The sequence below is a fragment of the Colias croceus genome, chromosome 3 (genome assembly GCF_905220415.1).
Source record: "Colias croceus chromosome 3, ilColCroc2.1".
NCBI classification, from domain to species: domain Eukaryota; kingdom Metazoa; phylum Arthropoda; class Insecta; order Lepidoptera; family Pieridae; genus Colias; species Colias croceus.
In genome coordinates this window covers 12,108,352-12,133,497 of record NC_059539.1, presented here as the reverse complement: position 1 = coordinate 12,133,497, position 25,146 = coordinate 12,108,352, and the positions used below count along the sequence as shown (strand labels likewise).

Here is a 25,146-nt window from a genome sequence, read left to right as displayed (position 1 = left end):
AAGTCAACAATCCTAGATATTATTTAGCACCTACAATCCATCACAATACTTAATACATATTAATAAGACAACATTATTGCATACAGAAAAATAAAACTATACAAATCATTTTACACGCTTTCGCTTCGCTTCGCTTTCGCAAAGGAATCACATTTAAATATGAATTGGTTCTTTCCAAAGTCTATTTATGATAGAAAAAGGTTTAAAAGAGCTTACTTAAATAATAACATTTAAAACAAAACATTGTATTTCTTTTACTGGTGTCTTTTAAATGCATGATGTAATAATATTGTTAAAAACTTTGTAAATCACTACTGTTTATTGCAATTACTATCATTTAATTATTATTGATTTCATAAATATTTTGTGAGTATTATCAGCTATGTGTAGGTAAAAATAAATATAATAAGCGTGCGTGTATATTGCAACAATAACAAGAAAACGTACTTTAACAGCGCCATCTAGTAAAAAATCTACGCAATTTTTGAACTGTGAGTAAAATTCAACTTTCAAACATTATGGAGATTTGAATACAACATTTTATGCAAACATAAAACTGGATGAAGAAAATCATTACACCTTTACCTACCAATACCCAATTTGACATAATAAGAAATTTCATTTTAAAACTTTCACTAACCGTATAATATATTATGCGTAATTTATTTTCTTCACACACTTTCAAATTATATTCATAAAAACATTTTTTTTAACATACTATTCCTATTATTTTTAAAACACATTAGTTACGAATATAAATATTAAATTTTTAGATCTTTAAAAATTAGAAAGACGAAAGTAGCATCAGTCAAGCATGGAGCATTTTATTTCAATCAATTTTTAAAACATAGTTTGTCGAATAAGATAAATAGGAATTAATTAAAAAATCTAAAAGTGATGTATTTTATTATTTTCTTTGCTCAGCTTTTTTTTTTATTGAATTTTGATATATCTTATACACATAAATTTTTACAACATCACTTAAATATGGAATGGTTATAAGTTTAGTCCAATGTTTATTGCTTTTGTTACTTGCACCAATGAAAGGTATTCAAACAATATCTTTTATTTTATTTATCTAATGAAAATTTATAGGGTAAATTATTTTATTGCATAAAGCGATGATTTTTTGTATATAAATTACACAATAATATTGCTATTTCATACCAGTCAAAGCAAAAAGAGACAGAATATTTGCTATCTAGTTATCTACATAATTTTACAACACGAAAAAGTCAGTCAATAGAAGCGTTCTACACCATCCGATAAATCGAACACGACATCGTATCGGATACTTTATGTATGTATCGGATGGTATGAAAAAGTTTTAAAAGTTTTTTTTTTATGCTAGAGTGACTCTTTGCTTGAACATTTGTTGCGCTATTGCATTCTGGTCTAAAGATAGTGGTTCGCCCCGGAACCTCTTGTATCTGAAAAAATATAAAATATTAAGTTTTATAGCATCCAAATGTTTTATAAAAGATTAGCTTATAAAAATAGAATAAATGCGCTCACGAGGCGGGATCACGTTATAGTTCATTGGTATGAATTTTTATTATAAGTGATTGTTAGTCAATCTATTGCAGATCTGATGATGAAGTTGAGGATGAGGATGAAGATGACGACGAGGATGAGGATGAAAAAGATGATACAGATATATGCATTAATATTGTGAAAAAGTTGCATTGTATTCAGCTTCAAGACAGGGACTTTTTTATTGTCGATAGGGAAGCGCTTGACCACAATCTCGCCTGACGTTAAGCTGAGATGTGGTTTAAGATGGTACGCCCTTCCCTAGAAATGAAGAGAAACAATACTTACATGGCATCATAGTACGCCCTTTGTTCTGGTGATAAAGATGGCTTAGTTTCAGCCAGCGCACTCTCTATATCCTCTGTAGACACGACAATGGATTCCATCCTTCCGTTGTCACTATTTACCTACACAATATATTATGATTAATCACTACATAGTATAAAACAAAGTCGCTTCCTCTGTCCCTATGTCCCTATGTATGCTTAAATCTTTAAAACTACGCAACAGATTTTGATGCGGATTTTTTTAATAGATAGAGTGATTCAAGATGAAGGTTTTAGTATATAATTTATTAGGTTTTAGACAAAGCGGGCGAAGCCGCGGGCGGTATGCTAGTAAGTTTATAAACTGGTTTGTTGGTTCAAAACTTAGTTTATAGTTTCCAGGACAAAATCTATATGCGTATAAATGGAATGCTATTTTTAATGTGATACTGGAATGATATATTTAGTCGGTGGGATAAAAAAACATGACGTAAACTTAAGACACAAAAAAATATCGTAAAGATAATTTCCTTCCCCAAACTGAAACGGTTTTTTTACTAGTAAACCCAAAATAATTACCGTGAAAATAGACTTTATACATACTCTTGAACCAAAACAGCTAAATCCCTAACTTACCAATTGGCTCTCAAGCCTTCCAAGTTGTGCTGTGACTAACAACGACTTGAGGTCAGCTGGCGAGAAGCCCTCCGTCCTCTCAGCGAGGGTCCGTAAGTCCACGTCAGTATTGAGGGTCACCTCTTGTGATAGTGTCTTTAGTACTTCGTGACGACCGTCCTGGTGATATAATAGCATTAAGTTGAGTGTCTCATTAATACATAATGATAAAGGAATTTTCAGAAAAACATTTTTACTTGGTAACTACTACGCTGCTGCATGTAAGATTTTTAAGGAGAGAAGGTTATAGAAAATACGATTAGTATAACAGGTGTTAATTGAATTTTCCATCACCCTTACACTATACCAACGAGTCGCTATCACTGTGCTTTTAAATAAGATATCCTATTAGAAAGCACAAAGGCATCCGACCTGGTTCATAATAATTTTAGCATCAGCATGTGGCCATGCATTTTAACGCATTCTAGCCACCGAAAAATATAATATGGATAAGAACTAAAGTGATTTATTCGGTGACTAGCGAGTACAGTTTACGTGATGCGAATTTAAGTCTTATATTAAATTTTAAGCTCGACAAACGTCACCTTTTGCATGCACTTGCTTATTGAAGTGAAACTTCTTTATCGGGGTTGGAAAAAATTTTAGTGTAGGTAACATTTTTTCGTCACGCGTGACATTTTTCCGTTACGCGCCATCTTTTTCTTATCCCTACCACGCGTGATTCGACGTACATATTTCTGTAAAGTTGCATATATAGTAAATTATTTTTTGAAAAATAAGGTCATAAAGAAGTTTCACTTCTTACGTGTGTACACTATTAAGTTACGTTTACACTTGAATTTGATATTTTTGGTTTTATGGCATTCAAATGCTTTACAAATACAAATTTATAAAGAATTTATACGTTGACACTTTCCAACACTCACCACATCCGGCAGTGCGCAGTACACATGTCGATCAATCCGTCCGGGCCGCAGCAGCGCCGGGTCGAGCAGGTCGGGCCGCGACGTGGCCACCAGCACCGGGCCCCGCGACCCGCCCTCCGCTCCGTCCAATCGGGCCAGGAGTTGATTCACTACGCGGTCGGTTACTCCCGTTGAGTCGTGACCTCGTCTAAATAATATAGGATTGAGTATTTGAGTAATGGAAAGGTAGAAGACGCCTGTCGAGTCTTAACACAGAATTTAGGGACGAAAAGAAAAAATGGGATACGAAAGGATCGAAGTTATTAACAATCAGAACGTATGACTCAATATCATGCGTCAACAGGCACTTTACTAATAAACGAGAAGAAACAGCTGGATAGGATAAGGTCGCAGTTATGTATACGTGTATACCAGCACCGGGCCCCGCGACCCGCCCTCCGCTCCATCCAAGCGTGCTAGGAGTTGGTTCACTATGCGGTCTGTGACTCCGGTAGAATCGTGACCACGTCTAGATAACAAAGGATTAAATAGACGAGAGGAAAAAATATAGACTCGATTTAGAGGAAAAACAAAGCAGGAAGCGAAAGGATCGAAGTTACTAATAATCAGAACGCATGACTCAACGTCGTGCGTCTACATAGACACTTTACTGATGAACAAGAAGAGCAGTACATGGATACCAGCACCGGGCCGCGGGACCCGCCCTCCGCTGCGTCCAACCGGGCTAGGAGCTGGTTCACTACGCGGTCTGTTACTCCGGTTGAGTCGTGACCACGCCTAGACAAGAGAACATTTAAAGACGAAAAGAAAAGGCAGGATAGAGAAGATTGGAACGCCTACACAACAAACAATTACAAATGAACGGGAAGAAGACGTCTGACGATACAAAAATTGGAGGCAAAAAGAAAAAACAGGATTGGATGCGTGTTAAGTCATGCCCCTGCGTAGACAAGAGAAAATGTAGAGGCGAATAGAAAAGACTGGATAGAGAAGATTGGAACGCCTGTTGAGTCGTGACCACGCCTATATAACAAACAATTACAAATGGACGGGAAGAAGACGTCTGACGATACAAAAATTGGGGGCAAAAAGAAAAAACAGGATAGGATACGGTTGCAGTTATGTGTCCGTGGATATACCAGCACCGGCCCCCGCGACCCGCCCTCCGCTCCATCCAAGCGTGCTAGGAGTTGGTTCACTACGCGGTCTGTTACTCCGGTTGAGTCGTGACCTCGTCTAAATAATATAGGATTGAGTAATGGAAAGGTAGAAGACGCCTGTCGAGTCTTAACACAGAATTTAGGGACGAAAAGAAAAAGTGGGATATGAAAGGATCGAAGTTATTTATTTATTTATTTATTTATAATAAGGTACCTTACAGCTAGTGATACAATTTTTGAGATGAATAAATACTAAGCTACGCCAATTAAAAGGTACACCAATAGGTAGTGAAATAATATACGTATGTGAACAAAGACTAATATAAGAATTTTACAAAATATGATATTAGGTACTTACAGAGAAGGGATTTTAATTTTTTGAAGGTAAGCATTGATCAAGCCCAATAAGTATTTATAAAGAAAGAAAATGTTATAAATAAATAATATAATCAGAACGTATGACCCAACGTCATGCGTCTACATAGGTCATAGACACTTTACTAATGAACAAGAAAAGCAGCAGGAGAGGAAAAGATCGGAGTTATCAAAGTGGCCACCAGCTCGGATCCACGGGTGTTTTTTTATTATATTCTATTTATTTTAGACTTACAAACACAAATAAATACAATATTATAAAAATATTTAAGCTTTTAAAAATACTAAATACAACTCACCTAGGTGCAAGACTGTCGAATTCATCGAAGAATAGGATACAAGGATGTTGCATATCCGCCCTGAAATAATATTATCTAATAAAGTAAGTATATTGAATAAGAAGCAGTAAAAAAAATGTGTGCGTGTACTAGTGTACACACGTAAGAAGTGAAACTTCTTTATGACCTTTTTTTTCAAAAAATAATTTACTATATGCAACTTTACAGAAATACGTCGAATCACGCGTGGTAGGGATAAGAAAAAGATGGCGCGTAACGGAAAAATGTCACGCGTAACGAAAAAATGTTACACTAATTTTTTTTCCAACCCCGATAAAAAAGTTTCACTTCAATAATGTTCAAATCTTAATTGTTTACACTTAGCATCTGTAACCACTACGTGTGTGTTACTAGTTTTTAATTTTTATGGGCGGTAGTGACCACTTAACCCACCCTGCCCCTTTTCTTGCCATAATAAAAAGTTGCATGCAAAGTGCGTGCGCCAACCAAACAAGGCAGTAGGCACTAGCAACTGTGTCCAATACTACCTTATCTTACCACTATCCTATACGATCGATCCACCCCTTTTTTATGTCGGGGAAATCTTGCATAGATACCTCAGGGGAAGGAGCCGTGGATTATATCGAATTCTTCCCGATTAAAACCCCACTGTGTTCCATCGAGCCGCTTAAATGAAGGGGCTGCGGATATTGGTTGGGATTTTTCCCCGTTTTTTTTTTTTAAAGTGAAGAAAGAAAACTTACCTATCGAATATATCCCGTACCGCTGCTTCACTCTGCCCTATATAACTACTAGCAGCTCTGGTCCCTTCACAGCGAGCAGTGCGTGTGGTAACCGCGCTAGACACGAACCAATATCTGACCACATGTACCCACCATATCCCCCCTCCCTCCTGTACCATCCCTGACCTATTCCACTCTCCCTCCTTTCTACTTACCTATAGAATAGTGAAGATCCCTGGCCCTACAACTTACCTATCGAATATATCCCGTACTGCGGCTTCACTCTGCCCTATATACTTGGACAGTAACTCTGGTCCCTTCACAGCGAGCAGTGCGTGCGGTAACCGAGCTAAACATGAACCGATGTGGGATTTACCAGAACCTGGTGGTCCATATAGGAGGATCCCACAACGTGCTGAGGGGAATAATGCTGGGTACTGTGGATAAAGTAAATCTATACTAATATTATAAAGCTGAAGAGTTTGTTTGTTTGAACGCGCTAATCTTAGGAACTACTGGTCCGATTTGAAAAATTCTTTCGGTGTTAGCCCATTTATCGAGGAAGGCTATAGGATATATCATATAACATAGAACATGAATATTTGACGAAATGTAAATCTAGTCCGCTTGAGTACATTGCGGGATTTTGCGAGCGTAGGTATATGGATACACATTCTTTAAGATTCATAATTTTATTAATAACTAGCTTTCCGCCGGCGGCTCCGCCCGCTTTTTCAAATAAAAACTCGCATAATTCCCGTTCCCGTGGAATTTCCGGGATAAAACCTATCCTATATTACTCGTGGATAATGTAGCTTTCGAAAGGTGAAAGAATTTTTTTTTTCGGTCCAGTACTTTATGAGCCTATTCATTGCAATCAAACAAACAAACAAAGTTTTCCTCTTTATAATATTAGTGTAGATGTAGACTAGCAAACCGGGCGAACTCCGTTTCGCCACCAGCCTTTTTTGTGCTATAAATCTCACGGAGCCCGAGACCTTTCCAATGAATGCAAAACCGTGGCAATCGGTTGGTGCGTTCGGGAGTTATAGCGTCAGGAAGGAAAACCCGACTTATTTTTATATAGTAGATTATTCAGTTATTATCTTATCTTTCAATACCATACAATAAATAAGAAAAATATCTTACCATAATGGGCCAAAACAAGCACTCAGTGAGCTGCTGCTTTACATCCTCCATGCCCCCCAGAGGGCCCCAAATATCAAAATCTTTCGCTTTCTCACTATCTTTCGTTATATCTTCTACGAGTCGTGGCCGTGGGGTAGATGTTTCTGAAATAATAAATAAGATTTATTTATTCCATACAATACTAATAATTACAATTTACAATTCGGATACACTTGTAAAATTCAGATTTTTTTTACAATTATTTTATTAAACCTTTGAAATAAATTTTTGAAAGGACTTTAGACTGAAATTTTATTCAGTCTATAAACTGTGACATCAATACATCTCATAAAACAAAGTCCTCCGCGGCGTCTTTTTGTCTGTCTGTTCGCAAAATTCAAAAACTACTGCACCGATTTTCATTATATTTTCACCATTGGAGCATGGTTCTCGAAAACAGTTTTAGCACATTATTTGTAAAGATATAATAGATAGCGCAGGCGAAGCCGCGCGCGGGTAGCTAGTTTAAAAATAAAACACATTTTTGTTATAACTTACTTTTCTTAACAGCTTTAAATATCTTCTTATTCAAATAATCGACAATATCTCGAACACTGGATCCCGCCGTGTCCATCGCCATCTTGATGACGTCATCGTCCTCTATCGTGAACGCTTCCCGTATTTTGTTGTTGAGCAAATGCTTGAATAGTTCGGATCTTTCATCCTAAAAATATACAAAAAAAACAGTGTGTAAATTATTGTTTGTTTAGTAAAAAGCTCTTCTTATAATATGTAAAAGGTTTTTGTTAAATTTAAACATTCAAAATTTTTTATATTTGATAACTCGACTGAATGATTTACATTTACTATTTATCAACCACGCAAAATTAAGACCAAGTATTTATATATATATTGCGTTTAAAAAGCACACAATTTATTAACCGGGATTAAAAATGCCCTAAAATTTATTTTTAATTCAATCATTTTAATCTTTCTTAGCGCGCGTTCACACTATGTCGTGACGACAGATTATCGTGTCATTTGACAATAGATCGTCAATAGAAATTAGAATTAAAAAGTCTTTTAACACAAGAAAATCATATGATTTATTTGTACTCACTTGATCCAACATAGGTATATCAAAATGCGCAGTAAACAATGGTTTCCCGCCAAATTCTCTCAACACGGGGTGGAGTGACTTCATCGAAAGTGACGTCATTAGCACACACACGCCTGTGCACGATTGGAGCAATTGCTTGATGGTTACTGCTAAACTGAAATAATATTATGGCAAAATAATATGCATACCACTTTTTATGGTAGTTCTTTGAATAATTTCCACTGAAATTGGTTTCGATTTTCGAAATTTGTAGTTTTTGATTATTTCACCTCACATAAATTTTACTTTTTTTTAATGATTCGCAAATCTTGTACACAATTATTACTTCGGACTTTTAAATTTAAATTTGAGTATTACATCTCCAATTCATTCATGATAAAAACAACTCTAGTAAGTATTGAACACTTATAATGACTTTATAAATTAAATCAAAACAACTGACAAAAGATAAGATAAAAATTCCACAGATACAAACAATTTGAAAATTATTCATTCATTCATACAAAAAATTCCAAAAATCCCATAGAGCTAGCGCGCAAGAGCAACTTTTGTCTCCGCAACTATTTTGTCTCTCCCGTCAACTCTATGGGCTAGTAAGAAAGTGCGCGCACGTAGCGACGCAACTTCTTATAGAGTTGACGGGAGAGACAAAATAGTTGCGGAGACAAAAGTAGCTCTTACCGTTGATAATACGCAATGTCCTGGGGCGAAGCACCCTCCACATCAGGCAGTACCAACGCATCCACGTCATCACAAATCAACACCGCTGGACTATGTTCCTGGCACATTAGTATAGCCTTCGCTAACACTTCTGGTATATCCTTTCTGCCTTTTAGAGATCTGCAGTGGAGTATGTGAGACCATAGAGTCAGGTCCTTTTGGACCATGTGACATATTGACGTTTTGCCGCGCCCGTTGAGACCTGGAAAATTGAATTTTAGGTTTGGTTTTATAGGAATGAAATATTTTATAAGTCAAAATATTTACAATTTTTCTTATTACAGAAAAAAAACGTTTTCAATACGAACAAGCAGTTTTTAAGAATTACATATATAGTTAAGTTTTGTATGAATTGAACGCGGTATTTTGTGATCAGAAACTGTCAAGTGATGCATCTAGGTGTTGGTTTAGATTATATCAAAAATCGATTTTTTATAAAATTAATTTTAAGAAAAAACACATGTAATAACTATAAACTCACCAGTAACTAAAACATTACTCTTAATATCCGATGAACCTTTAAAACTCGCTTCTCTATGTATTTCAAAATATACATGATCTAGCACTTTTTCCACTAAACCCTGTATACATTTTATCGACCTACAATAGTTCCTATCATCATACTCCAATGTTGTTAAGGCCAATTTAGGTGCTTCAAAATCCGTATCTTTTAAACATTTAGCAGACACTGAACACTGTCTGAACGACTCTGAATTCAACATTGTATACTTTAACTTCTCTGGCTTTAACTTAAACTTCAAAAACCCACTCGATATATGCGTATTTTGTTTCACCATGTCGTCGTTTATTAAAAACTTTTTGCCGTAATGTGTGTTTTCTACAACACACTTCTTAAATCGCTCTATGACTTCCATTTCTGACTGTGGTTGGTCCGAATATGTTATTATATCTATATGGTCTGGTTGTTCAGCTGAATCACCGACAATTGTAAAAATTATCTTTGATCCGTTCTCTATATTTATAATAGTGTTTAAGGACTTGGGAATTAATACTGTGGGTATATTTCTGTTATACACTTCATGTGAAAGACTTCGAAACACAACATTATCAATTGGAACTATTTCCACACACAAATCTATTAAATTCACCTCATTTTCATTATCATTCTGTATTATAGAAGGGATATTCTGCATTGTAGCTAATATAACAGTCCATTCTTTGTAGGAGTCACCAATTAAGTCTTCATGTATAAATACTGTGTATGGATGTATTAAATTCTTAACATTTTTTGCATCACTGTCCAACGGTAGTGCTCTTAAAACTAGTTTCTTTGGTACATTGAGATATGGCTTTAATAAAGCTTGATTTATTATGCCTATGTTAGTGAATGTCTTTTTTTCCTGTGGCAAAGTGTCCATGGTGTCTCTACGGGCATGGAAGGTGTTAAAGGCATCTATTTTGACTACAATTCTGCTGTGGTTTACAAGCAAGCCAGTTTGTTTAGGCACAAATATAATAGGTAGTGATGTTGAGACCCATACAACAGATTTTTGATTCGCTACAACAAGCCTCACTTGGTCTAGTATTCTTAATTGTAAGACATCAGCATTATGCTCCTGAAAAAAATAAAACAAAAGTTTGAAAAAAAATATCAACTACGTTTTTATCTTTCAAAAAGGTCAGCAGGGATTTTTTAATTTATATTAAAGTGACAAACATTTTTTAAAAACAATTATTATTAAATCTAATTAATGATCAAAATAAAATTAATGAATGCAGGATCTGGACTTCAAGTTAGATTTGTACTTAGGTAAATTGATATGTTATAGCTATTGATAACTGTTGTTGTGATAAACTGACATTCAACCAATTTCACTCATTAAATGTTTAAATAAATTCACACAATCTCACCAATATTTCCTGATCATCCGAACTATCCGTATCAATATACAACTCGTCCAGCACTTTCACATCACCATACGGAGACACAAACACCTCCGCACCCTCGTCCAACCCCAGCAGCTTGCAATGTAACGGATTACAGGATATGTAACCCTCCGGAGTGTTGCTGTTGAACACCACCCAGAGTAAGAGCTGCTTCTCTTTATACAATACTTGTATAGTTTGTGACTGGAAAAAAAAATTGTGAATAGTTTATTGAATGCCACTGAATTTTTCGTGTTGCGTAACTGTAAATGGAAGAAACAGACTCCTGAAAAACAGTTATGAGCCTGGGTCACTTTAATTTGTATTTTTTTTATGTGAAATAAATGATTTATTACTTATAATTAATGCTCCTGAAACAAAATCATTGCTAAGGAAGAATTTACATATTTAATATTACCAGTCATATCTTCTATGTTTGTTATTACAGATACTTGTAGAAATAATTTCAACAGACAAGACATTGGATTTAAAATACACATTTAAATTAGAACTTGAAAGATAGAAAAAGACATAATATATTATGTACTGATATTACATCACTGCGAATCATATCAATCCGTTTAATAAAATAATAATAAAAATACTTTATTGTACACACAGAAATTCACAGAAAGACATTATAAAAGCAGCAAAAGAGGTCAGGGTACAGTAGGCGGTCTTATCGCTCATGAGCGATTTCTTCCAGACAACCAAAAAGCAAAGGAGAGCTGAGAAGTAGGAGAGGTTTATTTGTGTTATGTTTATTTGTGTTATGCACAAAGCAAAAACACAACAGCTACCATGAAACTAAAATGAAATTACCTGTGAATTATTAAAATACACATAGATGCTTATAAATGTTTCCTTGAAAACTCTTTATATTAAACTGGATATTAAAAAATACACAAAACAATCACCAAAGTAGTATTTTCTAGGGTTTGATTTTACGCGAGTATTATACATTTAGAAATTAAAGACTTTTTAACGGATTTTAAACGCGATTTATTCATTCTATTATTTTCCCGACGTTTCGAACACTTTACAGCGAGCGTGGTCACGGGGAGACTGAGATGTTGTACGTCTTGATGGTCATTCAAAAATTGTTATTTGTGAACTACCTCCACCTATTCCTCCGTAGTTGGTATCTGGAGTATTTTTCCGGATGTTGGCAGTATTGGCTGATCGTGTCTTCTAGTCTTTTGGTACGTTTGACATGGGATTTTAAATTCTTAATAACAGGATCCCAGGTGTTAGAAAGTTTCAAACCATCTTCTCTATTGAAATTTGGATGTTTTTTAATTTCAATAGCCTCGCGCACAAGTCTTGGAAAAAATTTATTTTCTCTGGCAAGGATTTGTGGTTGGTCAAATCTTATGAAGTGGTTGTTGTCCAGTGTGTGTTCACATACCGCAGACTTCTTGTGACGCCGATGCTTGATATCCGCAATGTGCTCCTTCAGTCGGTTAGCAATGCTTCTTTTTGTTTGGCCGATGTATGAGAGACCACAGTCACAGTCTAACTTGTACACGCCTGCATCTTGTAGAGGAATATTACTTTTAATTGGTCTCAAGAATTGGTTTATCTTCTTATGCGGCTTATATATAGTTTTAATTGAAGCTCGTCTTAGGATTCTTCCAATTCTGTCAGTAACTCCCTTCACATATGGTAGGTAGGCCGGTTGTCTTTCAACTGTGTGTGGCTTCGTTCGACTCCTGTGATGCTGTGGAGGCGCCTGCAGCTTGTTGTTACGTAGTACTCGCTTGACATGCTGCAGTTCCCCGCTGAGGTGGGCAGCATCACAGAGGTGGCGGGCTCTCTGAAACAAAGATTTACCGACAGAAGCTAGTTGGCAAGGGTGGTGGTGAGATTCACCATTGAGGTACCTATCAGTATGAGTGACTTTCCTATACACTGTATGGTTGAGCATGCCATCCCGTCCCCTCATTATTAAAATGTCAAGAAAGGCTAGACGGTTGTTAGTTTCTAACTCCATAGTAAATTGGATGTTTTTATGTATGGAGTTAAGATGTTCTAAAAATGCAGGTATATGTTCAGTAGGGAGTATTGTGAAGGTGTCATCTACATAGCGTTTATACAGTCTCGGTTTGACTGGTGCTGTGGCCAAGGCTCTCTCCTCGAAGTCTTCCATAAAAATATCAGCGACAACGGGTGATACTGGAGAGCCCATGGCCACCCCATCAACCTGCATGTAAAATTCACCATTCCACAATAAATAGCCAGATGTTAGGCAATGTTCTAAGATCTCTGCATATTCTAATGGCATATTGTGTTCACCTAACCTTTTCTTAACAATATTGATGCAATCAGTCACCGGGAGATTAGTAAAAAGAGACTGCACATCAAAGCTAACCATAGTTTCATTGTTTGCGATATTTAGGTCTTTTAATATCTCAACAAAATGGTATGAGTCCTTAACATAAGCACTGGTGTTACCTCTGAGGGGAGCGAGCACCCTAGACATGTGTTGTGATAGTTTTTGAGTGGGTGTATCAATTTGACTCACAATAGGTCTTAATGGAGTATTAGTTTTGTGTATTTTAGGTAAGCCATACATCTTAGGAGGTTTCACGCAAGATGGAATAAGATACTTAGTGTCAAGATTTAATGTCGTTTTGTGTTTATTTATAAGGTCAGTTGTTTGTTTCATTACCTTATTTGTTGGGTCCTTGTCGACTTTTTTGTAGGTGTTTTCGTCCGACAGTATTTCCGACATTTTGTTGTTGTAATCTGACGTATCCATTATAACCGTTGCGTTTCCTTTGTCAGCTCGGAGTACTATTATATCTTCATTCTTTCGCAGGTGTTTTAAAGCGATAGACTCAGAGCGAGAGATGTTAGGTTTCGGCGGTTTGCAAGTGCGTAGTACACAAGATATGTCTTGCCGAATCGCCTCCGCGTCTTCTTTAAGAATGTTGTTTTTGAATAAAGTATCCTCCACATGACTTATTATTTCTTCGCAAGGTATTTTTTGCGGCGCAGGAGCAAAGTTTAAACCTCTATTCAGTACCTCAATAGTTTTGTTATCAAGAATTTGTTTTGACAGATTGACAACTGCTGTCACTTGAGGTTGACATTCAGTGACGTTTGGATACTCAGATGACATTGAGTTATTCTTCTTGGCCAGTAATTTTTCAAATTTTTGCTTTTGTTTATCCGTGCATGATTTGAATTTACTATGTGCACGATTATCTAAGATGTTCAAGCACAGCTGCCAATCTGTATCTAACATGAAATTCTTTAAGTTACTTGCTACATTTCGGATCTCAATGTTGAGCCTTTCAATATCCGATCGGTGTCCAGCAATTACTTTAGATAACAATTTTTGACTTGCCTTGTTTAGAATACTTGCGCTTCCAGCTATGTCCTTTTTCGGTGCTATTCGACAACAAACTGGGATGATATTATGTTCTCGACATTGCTTCATGAAATTCAGGGATGTCAAAAACCTCGAGCGCTTTGTCTTCAGTTCTTCTAAACGGCGAATTTTGTTAGCATTTTCCAGTCCGTACTGGTCTACATAGTATTTTCTAGGGTTTGATTTTACGCGAGTATTATACATTTAGAAATTAAAGACTTTTTAACGGATTTTAAACGCGATTTATTCATTCTATTATTTTCCCGACGTTTCGAACACTTTACAGCGAGCGTGGTCACGGGGAGACTGAGATGTTGTACGTCTTGATGGTCATTCAAAAATTGTTATTTGTGAACTACCTCCACCTATTCCTCCGTAGTTGGTATCTGGAGTATTTTTCCGGATGTTGGCAGTATTGGCTGATCGTGTCTTCTAGTCTTTTGGTACGTTTGACATGGGATTTTAAATTCTTAATAACAGGATCCCAGGTGTTAGAAAGTTTCAAACCATCTTCTCTATTGAAATTTGGATGTTTTTTAATTTCAATAGCCTCGCGCACAAGTCTTGGAAAAAATTTATTTTCTCTGGCAAGGATTTGTGGTTGGTCAAATCTTATGAAGTGGTTGTTGTCCAGTGTGTGTTCACATACCGCAGACTTCTTGTGACGCCGATGCTTGATATCCGCAATGTGCTCCTTCAGTCGGTTAGCAATGCTTCTTTTTGTTTGGCCGATGTATGAGAGACCACAGTCACAGTCTAACTTGTACACGCCTGCATCTTGTAGAGGAATATTACTTTTAATTGGTCTCAAGAATTGGTTTATCTTCTTATGCGGCTTATATATAGTTTTAATTGAAGCTTGTCTTAGGATTCTTCCAATTCTGTCAGTAACTCCCTTCACATATGGTAGGTAGGCCGGTTGTCTTTCAACTGTGTGTGGCTTCGTTCGACTCCTGTGATGCTGTGGAGGCGCCTGCAGCTTGTTGTTACGTAGTACTCGCTTGACATGCTGCAGTTCCCCGCTGAGGTGGGCAGCATCACAGAGGTGGCGGGCTCTCTGAAACAAAGATTTACCGACAGAAGCTAGTTGGCAAGGGTGGTGGTGAGATTCACCATTGAGGTACCTATCAGTATGAGTGACTTTCCTATACACTGTATGGTTGAGCATGCCATCCCGTCCCCTCATTATTAAAATGTCAAGAAAGGCTAGACGGTTGTTAGTTTCTAACTCCATAGTAAATTGGATGTTTTTATGTATGGAGTTAAGATGTTCTAAAAATGCAGGTATATGTTCAGTAGGGAGTATTGTGAAGGTGTCATCTACATAGCGTTTATACAGTCTCGGTTTGACTGGTGCTGTGGCCAAGGCTCTCTCCTCGAAGTCTTCCATAAAAATATCAGCGACAACGGGTGATACTGGAGAGCCCATGGCCACCCCATCAACCTGCATGTAAAATTCACCATTCCACAATAAATAGCCAGATGTTAGGCAATGTTCTAAGATCTCTGCATATTCTAATGGCATATTGTGTTCACCTAACCTTTTCTTAACAATATTGATGCAATCAGTCACCGGGAGATTAGTAAAAAGAGACTGCACATCAAAGCTAACCATAGTTTCATTGTTTGCGATATTTAGGTCTTTTAATATCTCAACAAAATGGTATGAGTCCTTAACATAAGCACTGGTGTTACCTCTGAGGGGAGCGAGCACCCTAGACATGTGTTGTGATAGTTTTTGAGTGGGTGTATCAATTTGACTCACAATAGGTCTTAATGGAGTATTAGTTTTGTGTATTTTAGGTAAGCCATACATCTTAGGAGGTTTCACGCAAGATGGAATAAGATACTTAGTGTCAAGATTTAATGTCGTTTTGTGTTTATTTATAAGGTCAGTTGTTTGTTTCATTACCTTATTTGTTGGGTCCTTGTCGACTTTTTTGTAGGTGTTTTCGTCCGACAGTATTTCCGACATTTTGTTGTTGTAATCTGACGTATCCATTATAACCGTTGCGTTTCCTTTGTCAGCTCGGAGTACTATTATATCTTCATTCTTTCGCAGGTGTTTTAAAGCGATAGACTCAGAGCGAGAGATGTTAGGTTTCGGCGGTTTGCAAGTGCGTAGTACACAAGATATGTCTTGCCGAATCGCCTCCGCGTCTTCTTTAAGAATGTTGTTTTTGAATAAAGTATCCTCCACATGACTTATTATTTCTTCGCAAGGTATTTTTTGCGGCGCAGGAGCAAAGTTTAAACCTCTATTCAGTACCTCAATAGTTTTGTTATCAAGAATTTGTTTTGACAGATTGACAACTGCTGTCACTTGAGGTTGACATTCAGTGACGTTTGGATACTCAGATGACATTGAGTTATTCTTCTTGGCCAGTAATTTTTCAAATTTTTGCTTTTGTTTATCCGTGCATGATTTGAATTTACTATGTGCACGATTATCTAAGATGTTCAAGCACAGCTGCCAATCTGTATCTAACATGAAATTCTTTAAGTTACTTGCTACATTTCGGATCTCAATGTTGAGCCTTTCAATATCCGATCGGTGTCCAGCAATTACTTTAGATAACAATTTTTGACTTGCCTTGTTTAGAATACTTGCGCTTCCAGCTATGTCCTTTTTCGGTGCTATTCGACAACAAACTGGGATGATATTATGTTCTCGACATTGCTTCATGAAATTCAGGGATGTCAAAAACCTCGAGCGCTTTGTCTTCAGTTCTTCTAAACGGCGAATTTTGTTAGCATTTTCCAGTCCGTACTGGTCTACATAGTATTTTCTAGGGTTTGATTTTACGCGAGTATTATACATTTAGAAATTAAAGACTTTTTAACGGATTTTAAACGCGATTTATTCATTCTATTATTTTCCCGACGTTTCGAACACTTTACAGCGAGCGTGGTCACGGGGAGACTGAGATGTTGTACGTCTTGATGGTCATTCAAAAATTGTTATTTGTGAACTACCTCCACCTATTCCTCCGTAGTTGGTATCTGGAGTATTTTTCCGGATGTTGGCAGTATTGGCTGATCGTGTCTTCTAGTCTTTTGGTACGTTTGACATGGGATTTTAAATTCTTAATAACAGGATCCCAGGTGTTAGAAAGTTTCAAACCATCTTCTCTATTGAAATTTGGATGTTTTTTAATTTCAATAGCCTCGCGCACAAGTCTTGGAAAAAATTTATTTTCTCTGGCAAGGATTTGTGGTTGGTCAAATCTTATGAAGTGGTTGTTGTCCAGTGTGTGTTCACATACCGCAGACTTCTTGTGACGCCGATGCTTGATATCCGCAATGTGCTCCTTCAGTCGGTTAGCAATGCTTCTTTTTGTTTGGCCGATGTATGAGAGACCACAGTCACAGTCTAACTTGTACACGCCTGCATCTTGTAGAGGAATATTACTTTTAATTGGTCTCAAGAATTGGTTTATCTTCTTATGCGGCTTATATATAGTTTTAATTGAAGCTCGTCTTAGGATTCTTCCAATTCTGTCAGTAACTCCCTTCACATATGGTAGGTAGGCCGGTTGTCTTTCAACTGTGTGTGGCTTCGTTCGACTCCTGTGATGCTGTGGAGGCGCCTGCAGCTTGTTGTTACGTAGTACTCGCTTGACATGCTGCAGTTCCCCGCTGAGGTGGGCAGCATCACAGAGGTGGCGGGCTCTCTGAAACAAAGATTTACCGACAGAAGCTAGTTGGCAAGGGTGGTGGTGAGATTCACGGTGAATCCTAAGACGAGCTTCAATTAAAACTATATATAAGCCGCATAAGAAGATAAACCAATTCTTGAGACCAATTAAAAGTAATATTCCTCTACAAGATGCAGGCGTGTACAAGTTAGACTGTGACTGTGGTCTCTCATACATCGGCCAAACAAAAAGAAGCATTGCTAACCGACTGAAGGAGCACATTGCGGATATCAAGCATCGGCGTCACAAGAAGTCTGCGGTATGTGAACACACACTGGACAACAACCACTTCATAAGATTTGACCAACCACAAATCCTTGCCAGAGAAAATAAATTTTTTCCAAGACTTGTGCGCGAGGCTATTGAAATTAAAAAACATCCAAATTTCAATAGAGAAGATGGTTTGAAACTTTCTAACACCTGGGATCCTGTTATTAAGAATTTAAAATCCCATGTCAAACGTACCAAAAGACTAGAAGACACGATCAGCCAATACTGCCAACATCCGGAAAAATACTCCAGATACCAACTACGGAGGAATAGGTGGAGGTAGTTCACAAATAACAATTTTTGAATGACCATCAAGACGTACAACATCTCAGTCTCCCCGTGACCACGCTCGCTGTAAAGTGTTCGAAACGTCGGGAAAATAATAGAATGAATAAATCGCGTTTAAAATCCGTTAAAAAGTCTTTAATTTCTAAATGTATAATACTCGCGTAAAATCAAACCCTAGAAAATACTATGTAGACCAGTACGGACTGGAAAATGCTAACAAAATTCGCCGTTTAGAAGAACTGAAGACAAAGCGCTCGAGGTTTTTGACATCCCTGAATTTTCATGAAGCAATGTCGAGAACATAATATCATCCCAGTTTGTTGTCGAATAGCACCGAAAAAGGACATAGCTGGAAGCGCAAGTATTCTAAACAAGGCAAGTCAAAAATTGTTATCTAAAGTAATTGCTGGACACCGATCGGATATTGAAAGGCTCAACATTGAGATCCGAAATGTAGCAAGTAACTTAAAGAATTTCATGTTAGATACAGATTGGCAGCTGTGCTTGAACATCTTAGATAATCGTGCACATAGTAAATTCAAATCATGCACGGATAAACAAAAGCAAAAATTTGAAAAATTACTGGCCAAGAAGAATAACTCAATGTCATCTGAGTATCCAAACGTCACTGAATGTCAACCTCAAGTGACAGCAGTTGTCAATCTGTCAAAACAAATTCTTGATAACAAAACTATTGAGGTACTGAATAGAGGTTTAAACTTTGCTCCTGCGCCGCAAAAAATACCTTGCGAAGAAATAATAAGTCATGTGGAGGATACTTTATTCAAAAACAACATTCTTAAAGAAGACGCGGAGGCGATTCGGCAAGACATATCTTGTGTACTACGCACTTGCAAACCGCCGAAACCTAACATCTCTCGCTCTGAGTCTATCGCTTTAAAACACCTGCGAAAGAATGAAGATATAATAGTACTCCGAGCTGACAAAGGAAACGCAACGGTTATAATGGATACGTCAGATTACAACAACAAAATGTCGGAAATACTGTCGGACGAAAACACCTACAAAAAAGTCGACAAGGACCCAACAAATAAGGTAATGAAACAAACAACTGACCTTATAAATAAACACAAAACGACATTAAATCTTGACACTAAGTATCTTATTCCATCTTGCGTGAAACCTCCTAAGATGTATGGCTTACCTAAAATACACAAAACTAATACTCCATTAAGACCTATTGTGAGTCAAATTGATACACCCACTCAAAAACTATCACAACACATGTCTAGGGTGCTCGCTCCCCTCAGAGGTAACACCAGTGCTTATGTTAAGGACTCATACCATTTTGTTGAGATATTAAAAGACCTAAATATCGCAAACAATGAAACTATGGTTAGCTTTGATGTGCAGTCTCTTTTTACTAATCTCCCGGTGACTGATTGCATCAATATTGTTAAGAAAAGGTTAGGTGAACACAATATGCCATTAGAATATGCAGAGATCTTAGAACATTGCCTAACATCTGGCTATTTATTGTGGAATGGTGAATTTTACATGCAGGTTGATGGGGTGGCCATGGGCTCTCCAGTATCACCCGTTGTCGCTGATATTTTTATGGAAGACTTCGAGGAGAGAGCCTTGGCCACAGCACCAGTCAAACCGAGACTGTATAAACGCTATGTAGATGACACCTTCACAATACTCCCTACTGAACATATACCTGCATTTTTAGAACATCTTAACTCCATACATAAAAACATCCAATTTACTATGGAGTTAGAAACTAACAACCGTCTAGCCTTTCTTGACATTTTAATAATGAGGGGACGGGATGGCATGCTCAACCATACAGTGTATAGGAAAGTCACTCATACTGATAGGTACCTCAATGGTGAATCTCACCACCACCCTTGCCAACTAGCTTCTGTCGGTAAATCTTTGTTTCAGAGAGCCCGCCACCTCTGTGATGCTGCCCACCTCAGCGGGGAACTGCAGCATGTCAAGCGAGTACTACGTAACAACAAGCTGCAGGCGCCTCCACAGCATCACAGGAGTCGAACGAAGCCACACACAGTTGAAAGACAACCGGCCTACCTACCATATGTGAAGGGAGTTACTGACAGAATTGGAAGAATCCTAAGACAAGCTTCAATTAAAACTATATATAAGCCGCATAAGAAGATAAACCAATTCTTGAGACCAATTAAAAGTAATATTCCTCTACAAGATGCAGGCGTGTACAAGTTAGACTGTGACTGTGGTCTCTCATACATCGGCCAAACAAAAAGAAGCATTGCTAACCGACTGAAGGAGCACATTGCGGATATCAAGCATCGGCGTCACAAGAAGTCTGCGGTATGTGAACACACACTGGACAACAACCACTTCATAAGATTTGACCAACCACAAATCCTTGCCAGAGAAAATAAATTTTTTCCAAGACTTGTGCGCGAGGCTATTGAAATTAAAAAACATCCAAATTTCAATAGAGAAGATGGTTTGAAACTTTCTAACACCTGGGATCCTGTTATTAAGAATTTAAAATCCCATGTCAAACGTACCAAAAGACTAGAAGACACGATCAGCCAATACTGCCAACATCCGGAAAAATACTCCAGATACCAACTACGGAGGAATAGGTGGAGGTAGTTCACAAATAACAATTTTTGAATGACCATCAAGACGTACAACATCTCAGTCTCCCCGTGACCACGCTCGCTGTAAAGTGTTCGAAACGTCGGGAAAATAATAGAATGAATAAATCGCGTTTAAAATCCGTTAAAAAGTCTTTAATTTCTAAATGTATAATACTCGCGTAAAATCAAACCCTAGAAAATACTATGTAGACCAGTACGGACTGGAAAATGCTAACAAAATTCGCCGTTTAGAAGAACTGAAGACAAAGCGCTCGAGGTTTTTGACATCCCTGAATTTCATGAAGCAATGTCGAGAACATAATATCATCCCAGTTTGTTGTCGAATAGCACCGAAAAAGGACATAGCTGGAAGCGCAAGTATTCTAAACAAGGCAAGTCAAAAATTGTTATCTAAAGTAATTGCTGGACACCGATCGGATATTGAAAGGCTCAACATTGAGATCCGAAATGTAGCAAGTAACTTAAAGAATTTCATGTTAGATACAGATTGGCAGCTGTGCTTGAACATCTTAGATAATCGTGCACATAGTAAATTCAAATCATGCACGGATAAACAAAAGCAAAAATTTGAAAAATTACTGGCCAAGAAGAATAACTCAATGTCATCTGAGTATCCAAACGTCACTGAATGTCAACCTCAAGTGACAGCAGTTGTCAATCTGTCAAAACAAATTCTTGATAACAAAACTATTGAGGTACTGAATAGAGGTTTAAACTTTGCTCCTGCGCCGCAAAAAATACCTTGCGAAGAAATAATAAGTCATGTGGAGGATACTTTATTCAAAAACAACATTCTTAAAGAAGACGCGGAGGCGATTCGGCAAGACATATCTTGTGTACTACGCACTTGCAAACCGCCGAAACCTAACATCTCTCGCTCTGAGTCTATCGCTTTAAAACACCTGCGAAAGAATGAAGATATAATAGTACTCCGAGCTGACAAAGGAAACGCAACGGTTATAATGGATACGTCAGATTACAACAACAAAATGTCGGAAATACTGTCGGACGAAAACACCTACAAAAAAGTCGACAAGGACCCAACAAATAAGGTAATGAAACAAACAACTGACCTTATAAATAAACACAAAACGACATTAAATCTTGACACTAAGTATCTTATTCCATCTTGCGTGAAACCTCCTAAGATGTATGGCTTACCTAAAATACACAAAACTAATACTCCATTAAGACCTATTGTGAGTCAAATTGATACACCCACTCAAAAACTATCACAACACATGTCTAGGGTGCTCGCTCCCCTCAGAGGTAACACCAGTGCTTATGTTAAGGACTCATACCATTTTGTTGAGATATTAAAAGACCTAAATATCGCAAACAATGAAACTATGGTTAGCTTTGATGTGCAGTCTCTTTTTACTAATCTCCCGGTGACTGATTGCATCAATATTGTTAAGAAAAGGTTAGGTGAACACAATATGCCATTAGAATATGCAGAGATCTTAGAACATTGCCTAACATCTGGCTATTTATTGTGGAATGGTGAATTTTACATGCAGGTTGATGGGGTGGCCATGGGCTCTCCAGTATCACCCGTTGTCGCTGATATTTTTATGGAAGACTTCGAGGAGAGAGCCTTGGCCACAGCACCAGTCAAACCGAGACTGTATAAACGCTATGTAGATGACACCTTCACAATACTCCCTACTGAACATATACCTGCATTTTTAGAACATCTTAACTCCATACATAAAAACATCCAATTTACTATGGAGTTAGAAACTAACAACCGTCTAGCCTTTCTTGACATTTTAATAATGAGGGGACGGGATGGCATGCTCAACCATACAGTGTATAGGAAAGTCACTCATACTGATAGGTACCTCAATGGTGAATCTCACCACCACCCTTGCCAACTAGCTTCTGTCGGTAAATCTTTGTTTCAGAGAGCCCGCCACCTCTGTGATGCTGCCCACCTCAGCGGGGAACTGCAGCATGTCAAGCGAGTACTACGTAACAACAAGCTGCAGGCGCCTCCACAGCATCACAGGAGTCGAACGAAGCCACACACAGTTGAAAGACAACCGGCCTACCTACCATATGTGAAGGGAGTTACTGACAGAATTGGAAGAATCCTAAGACGAGCTTCAATTAAAACTATATATAAGCCGCATAAGAAGATAAACCAATTCTTGAGACCAATTAAAAGTAATATTCCTCTACAAGATGCAGGCGTGTACAAGTTAGACTGTGACTGTGGTCTCTCATACATCGGCCAAACAAAAAGAAGCATTGCTAACCGACTGAAGGAGCACATTGCGGATATCAAGCATCGGCGTCACAAGAAGTCTGCGGTATGTGAACACACACTGGACAACAACCACTTCATAAGATTTGACCAACCACAAATCCTTGCCAGAGAAAATAAATTTTTTCCAAGACTTGTGCGCGAGGCTATTGAAATTAAAAAACATCCAAATTTCAATAGAGAAGATGGTTTGAAACTTTCTAACACCTGGGATCCTGTTATTAAGAATTTAAAATCCCATGTCAAACGTACCAAAAGACTAGAAGACACGATCAGCCAATACTGCCAACATCCGGAAAAATACTCCAGATACCAACTACGGAGGAATAGGTGGAGGTAGTTCACAAATAACAATTTTTGAATGACCATCAAGACGTACAACATCTCAGTCTCCCCGTGACCACGCTCGCTGTAAAGTGTTCGAAACGTCGGGAAAATAATAGAATGAATAAATCGCGTTTAAAATCCGTTAAAAAGTCTTTAATTTCTAAATCACCAAAGTAGTATCAGAGATTTATAATTATAATAAAATTCATGAATTATTTATACTTTAATTGCTTGCATTATCTAAGGATAGATAAGAGTTATCTTAGATGAAAGATTCCAATCATTATCAAATTCAATGAACTCTAGAATACAATTATATTTCAGTTAAATATAATATGTATAAAAAGTAACATTAACAGTTTTGAAACAAACTTCAATTTTGAAAAAATATGCATATTTTAGATGTTATTTCTACCGTCCACACCCTTATAATAATACAGAACATCACATCACTACATAGTATAAAACAAAGTCGCTTTCTGTGTCCCTATGTCCCTTTGTATGCTTAAATCTTTCAAACTACACAATGGATTTTGATGCCGTTTTTTTTAATAGATAGAGTGATTCAAAAGGAAGGTTTTAGTATATAATTTATTAGGTTTTAGAGAAAGCGGGCGAAGCCGCGGGCGGTAAGCTAGTTTAAAATATAATACAAAATTTTGTTCACATAATATAGCTACATCTACATTAAATAATAAAACTCACAGATATCAAAGTTAAAGGAAATGAGAACAAAAATGGGTACTAAAAAAGATTATAAACAAAACAAACGATACGCTTATAGTGAACAGCCTTGACCTGTATTTTATTATCACTCAAATAAAGGAAAGCTAACCTCAAAAATTGCATTACAAGTAAATTATTTTGTTAAGGATAAATGTGGGAAAATATTTGAGGTAATTATAGAAAATGACATATAAAATTACACATAAATATTAATTGGTTACACTTACTTGTTCATTGTTACTGCTATATTTTGGACTTATGTATGCAAAACAAGATCTTTCATGGGTAAATGATACTTTTAATCTTACACCACCTAGCATTTTATGTAAAATATAGCCAATTTTCTACCATTAATGCAGCCAGCCACTAAATAATTAATTTATAAATATTTGTATATTTATTTATTTTCAGAATTATTATCACTTATCAGCTGTCATTGACAGCCGCAGGACATAGACATTTTTTATTTTTCTTCCAAATTAAACCATTACACGCATGAAAATTATTAAATAAAAACATATTTATGTTCTAATGGTCGCAAAATGTATTTTACTAGCATTTAACTCTTAACAATTAATTATATTATTAAAGTATATTATAATCTTTGAGTTTGGAAGATTATGTAATAAATTATGCACAATTTCACAGGCTTTCTATAACATTTAACGACAATTTACAATAATTATTAAATATAATTATCATTTTTTTAATTACAATGATACGTTTAGGTTTTTTTCACAAAAAATTAAAACTTACATTCTGATGTAATTTCACCCCGAACGTGTACAAAGGAACGTAA

The 25,146-nt window shown here is 36.9% G+C and overlaps 4 protein-coding genes across 6 annotated transcripts; 1 reads left to right on the top strand and 3 right to left on the bottom strand.

The window, feature by feature from the left end:
- Positions 1-961: 961 nt before the first annotated feature.
- LOC123706236 (peroxisome biogenesis factor 1) lies at positions 962-24,782 on the bottom strand. Of its 2 annotated transcripts, XM_045655415.1 has the most exons (13): positions 24,575-24,782; positions 10,758-10,976; positions 9,367-10,462; positions 8,847-9,087; positions 8,166-8,319; positions 7,604-7,769; positions 7,067-7,209; positions 6,170-6,354; positions 5,196-5,255; positions 3,362-3,548; positions 2,436-2,594; positions 1,822-1,940; positions 962-1,430 (listed from the first exon to the last, which is right to left on the bottom strand). In XM_045655415.1, the coding sequence occupies exons 1-13, from the start codon at positions 24,665-24,667 to the stop codon at positions 1,343-1,345; spliced, it is 2,910 nt and encodes a 969-aa protein (XP_045511371.1). In that variant the 5' UTR covers positions 24,668-24,782; the 3' UTR covers positions 962-1,342. The 2 variants fall into 2 exon arrangements, with proteins under 2 accessions (XP_045511371.1, XP_045511372.1); XM_045655416.1 differs by lacking the exons at positions 962-1,430; positions 1,822-1,940; positions 2,436-2,594; positions 3,362-3,548 and adding an exon at positions 3,887-4,597.
- Positions 11,765-14,411, bottom strand: LOC123706238. The gene has a single exon (XM_045655420.1). It carries the CDS (start codon positions 14,350-14,352, stop codon positions 11,887-11,889), a length of 2,466 nt encoding a protein of 821 aa, XP_045511376.1. The 5' UTR covers positions 14,353-14,411; the 3' UTR covers positions 11,765-11,886.
- Positions 14,382-17,029, bottom strand: LOC123706239. Its single transcript, XM_045655421.1, has one exon. It carries the CDS (start codon positions 16,967-16,969, stop codon positions 14,504-14,506), a length of 2,466 nt encoding a protein of 821 aa, XP_045511377.1. The 5' UTR covers positions 16,970-17,029; the 3' UTR covers positions 14,382-14,503.
- LOC123706237 lies at positions 21,105-23,759 on the top strand. Of its 2 annotated transcripts, XM_045655419.1 has the most exons (2): positions 21,105-22,077; positions 22,933-23,759. In XM_045655419.1, the coding sequence occupies exons 1-2, from the start codon at positions 21,169-21,171 to the stop codon at positions 23,632-23,634; spliced, it is 1,611 nt and encodes a 536-aa protein (XP_045511375.1). In that variant the 5' UTR covers positions 21,105-21,168; the 3' UTR covers positions 23,635-23,759. The 2 variants fall into 2 exon arrangements, with proteins under 2 accessions (XP_045511375.1, XP_045511374.1); XM_045655418.1 differs by having other exon boundaries at positions 21,107-23,759.
- Positions 24,783-25,146: the final 364 nt, after the last annotated feature.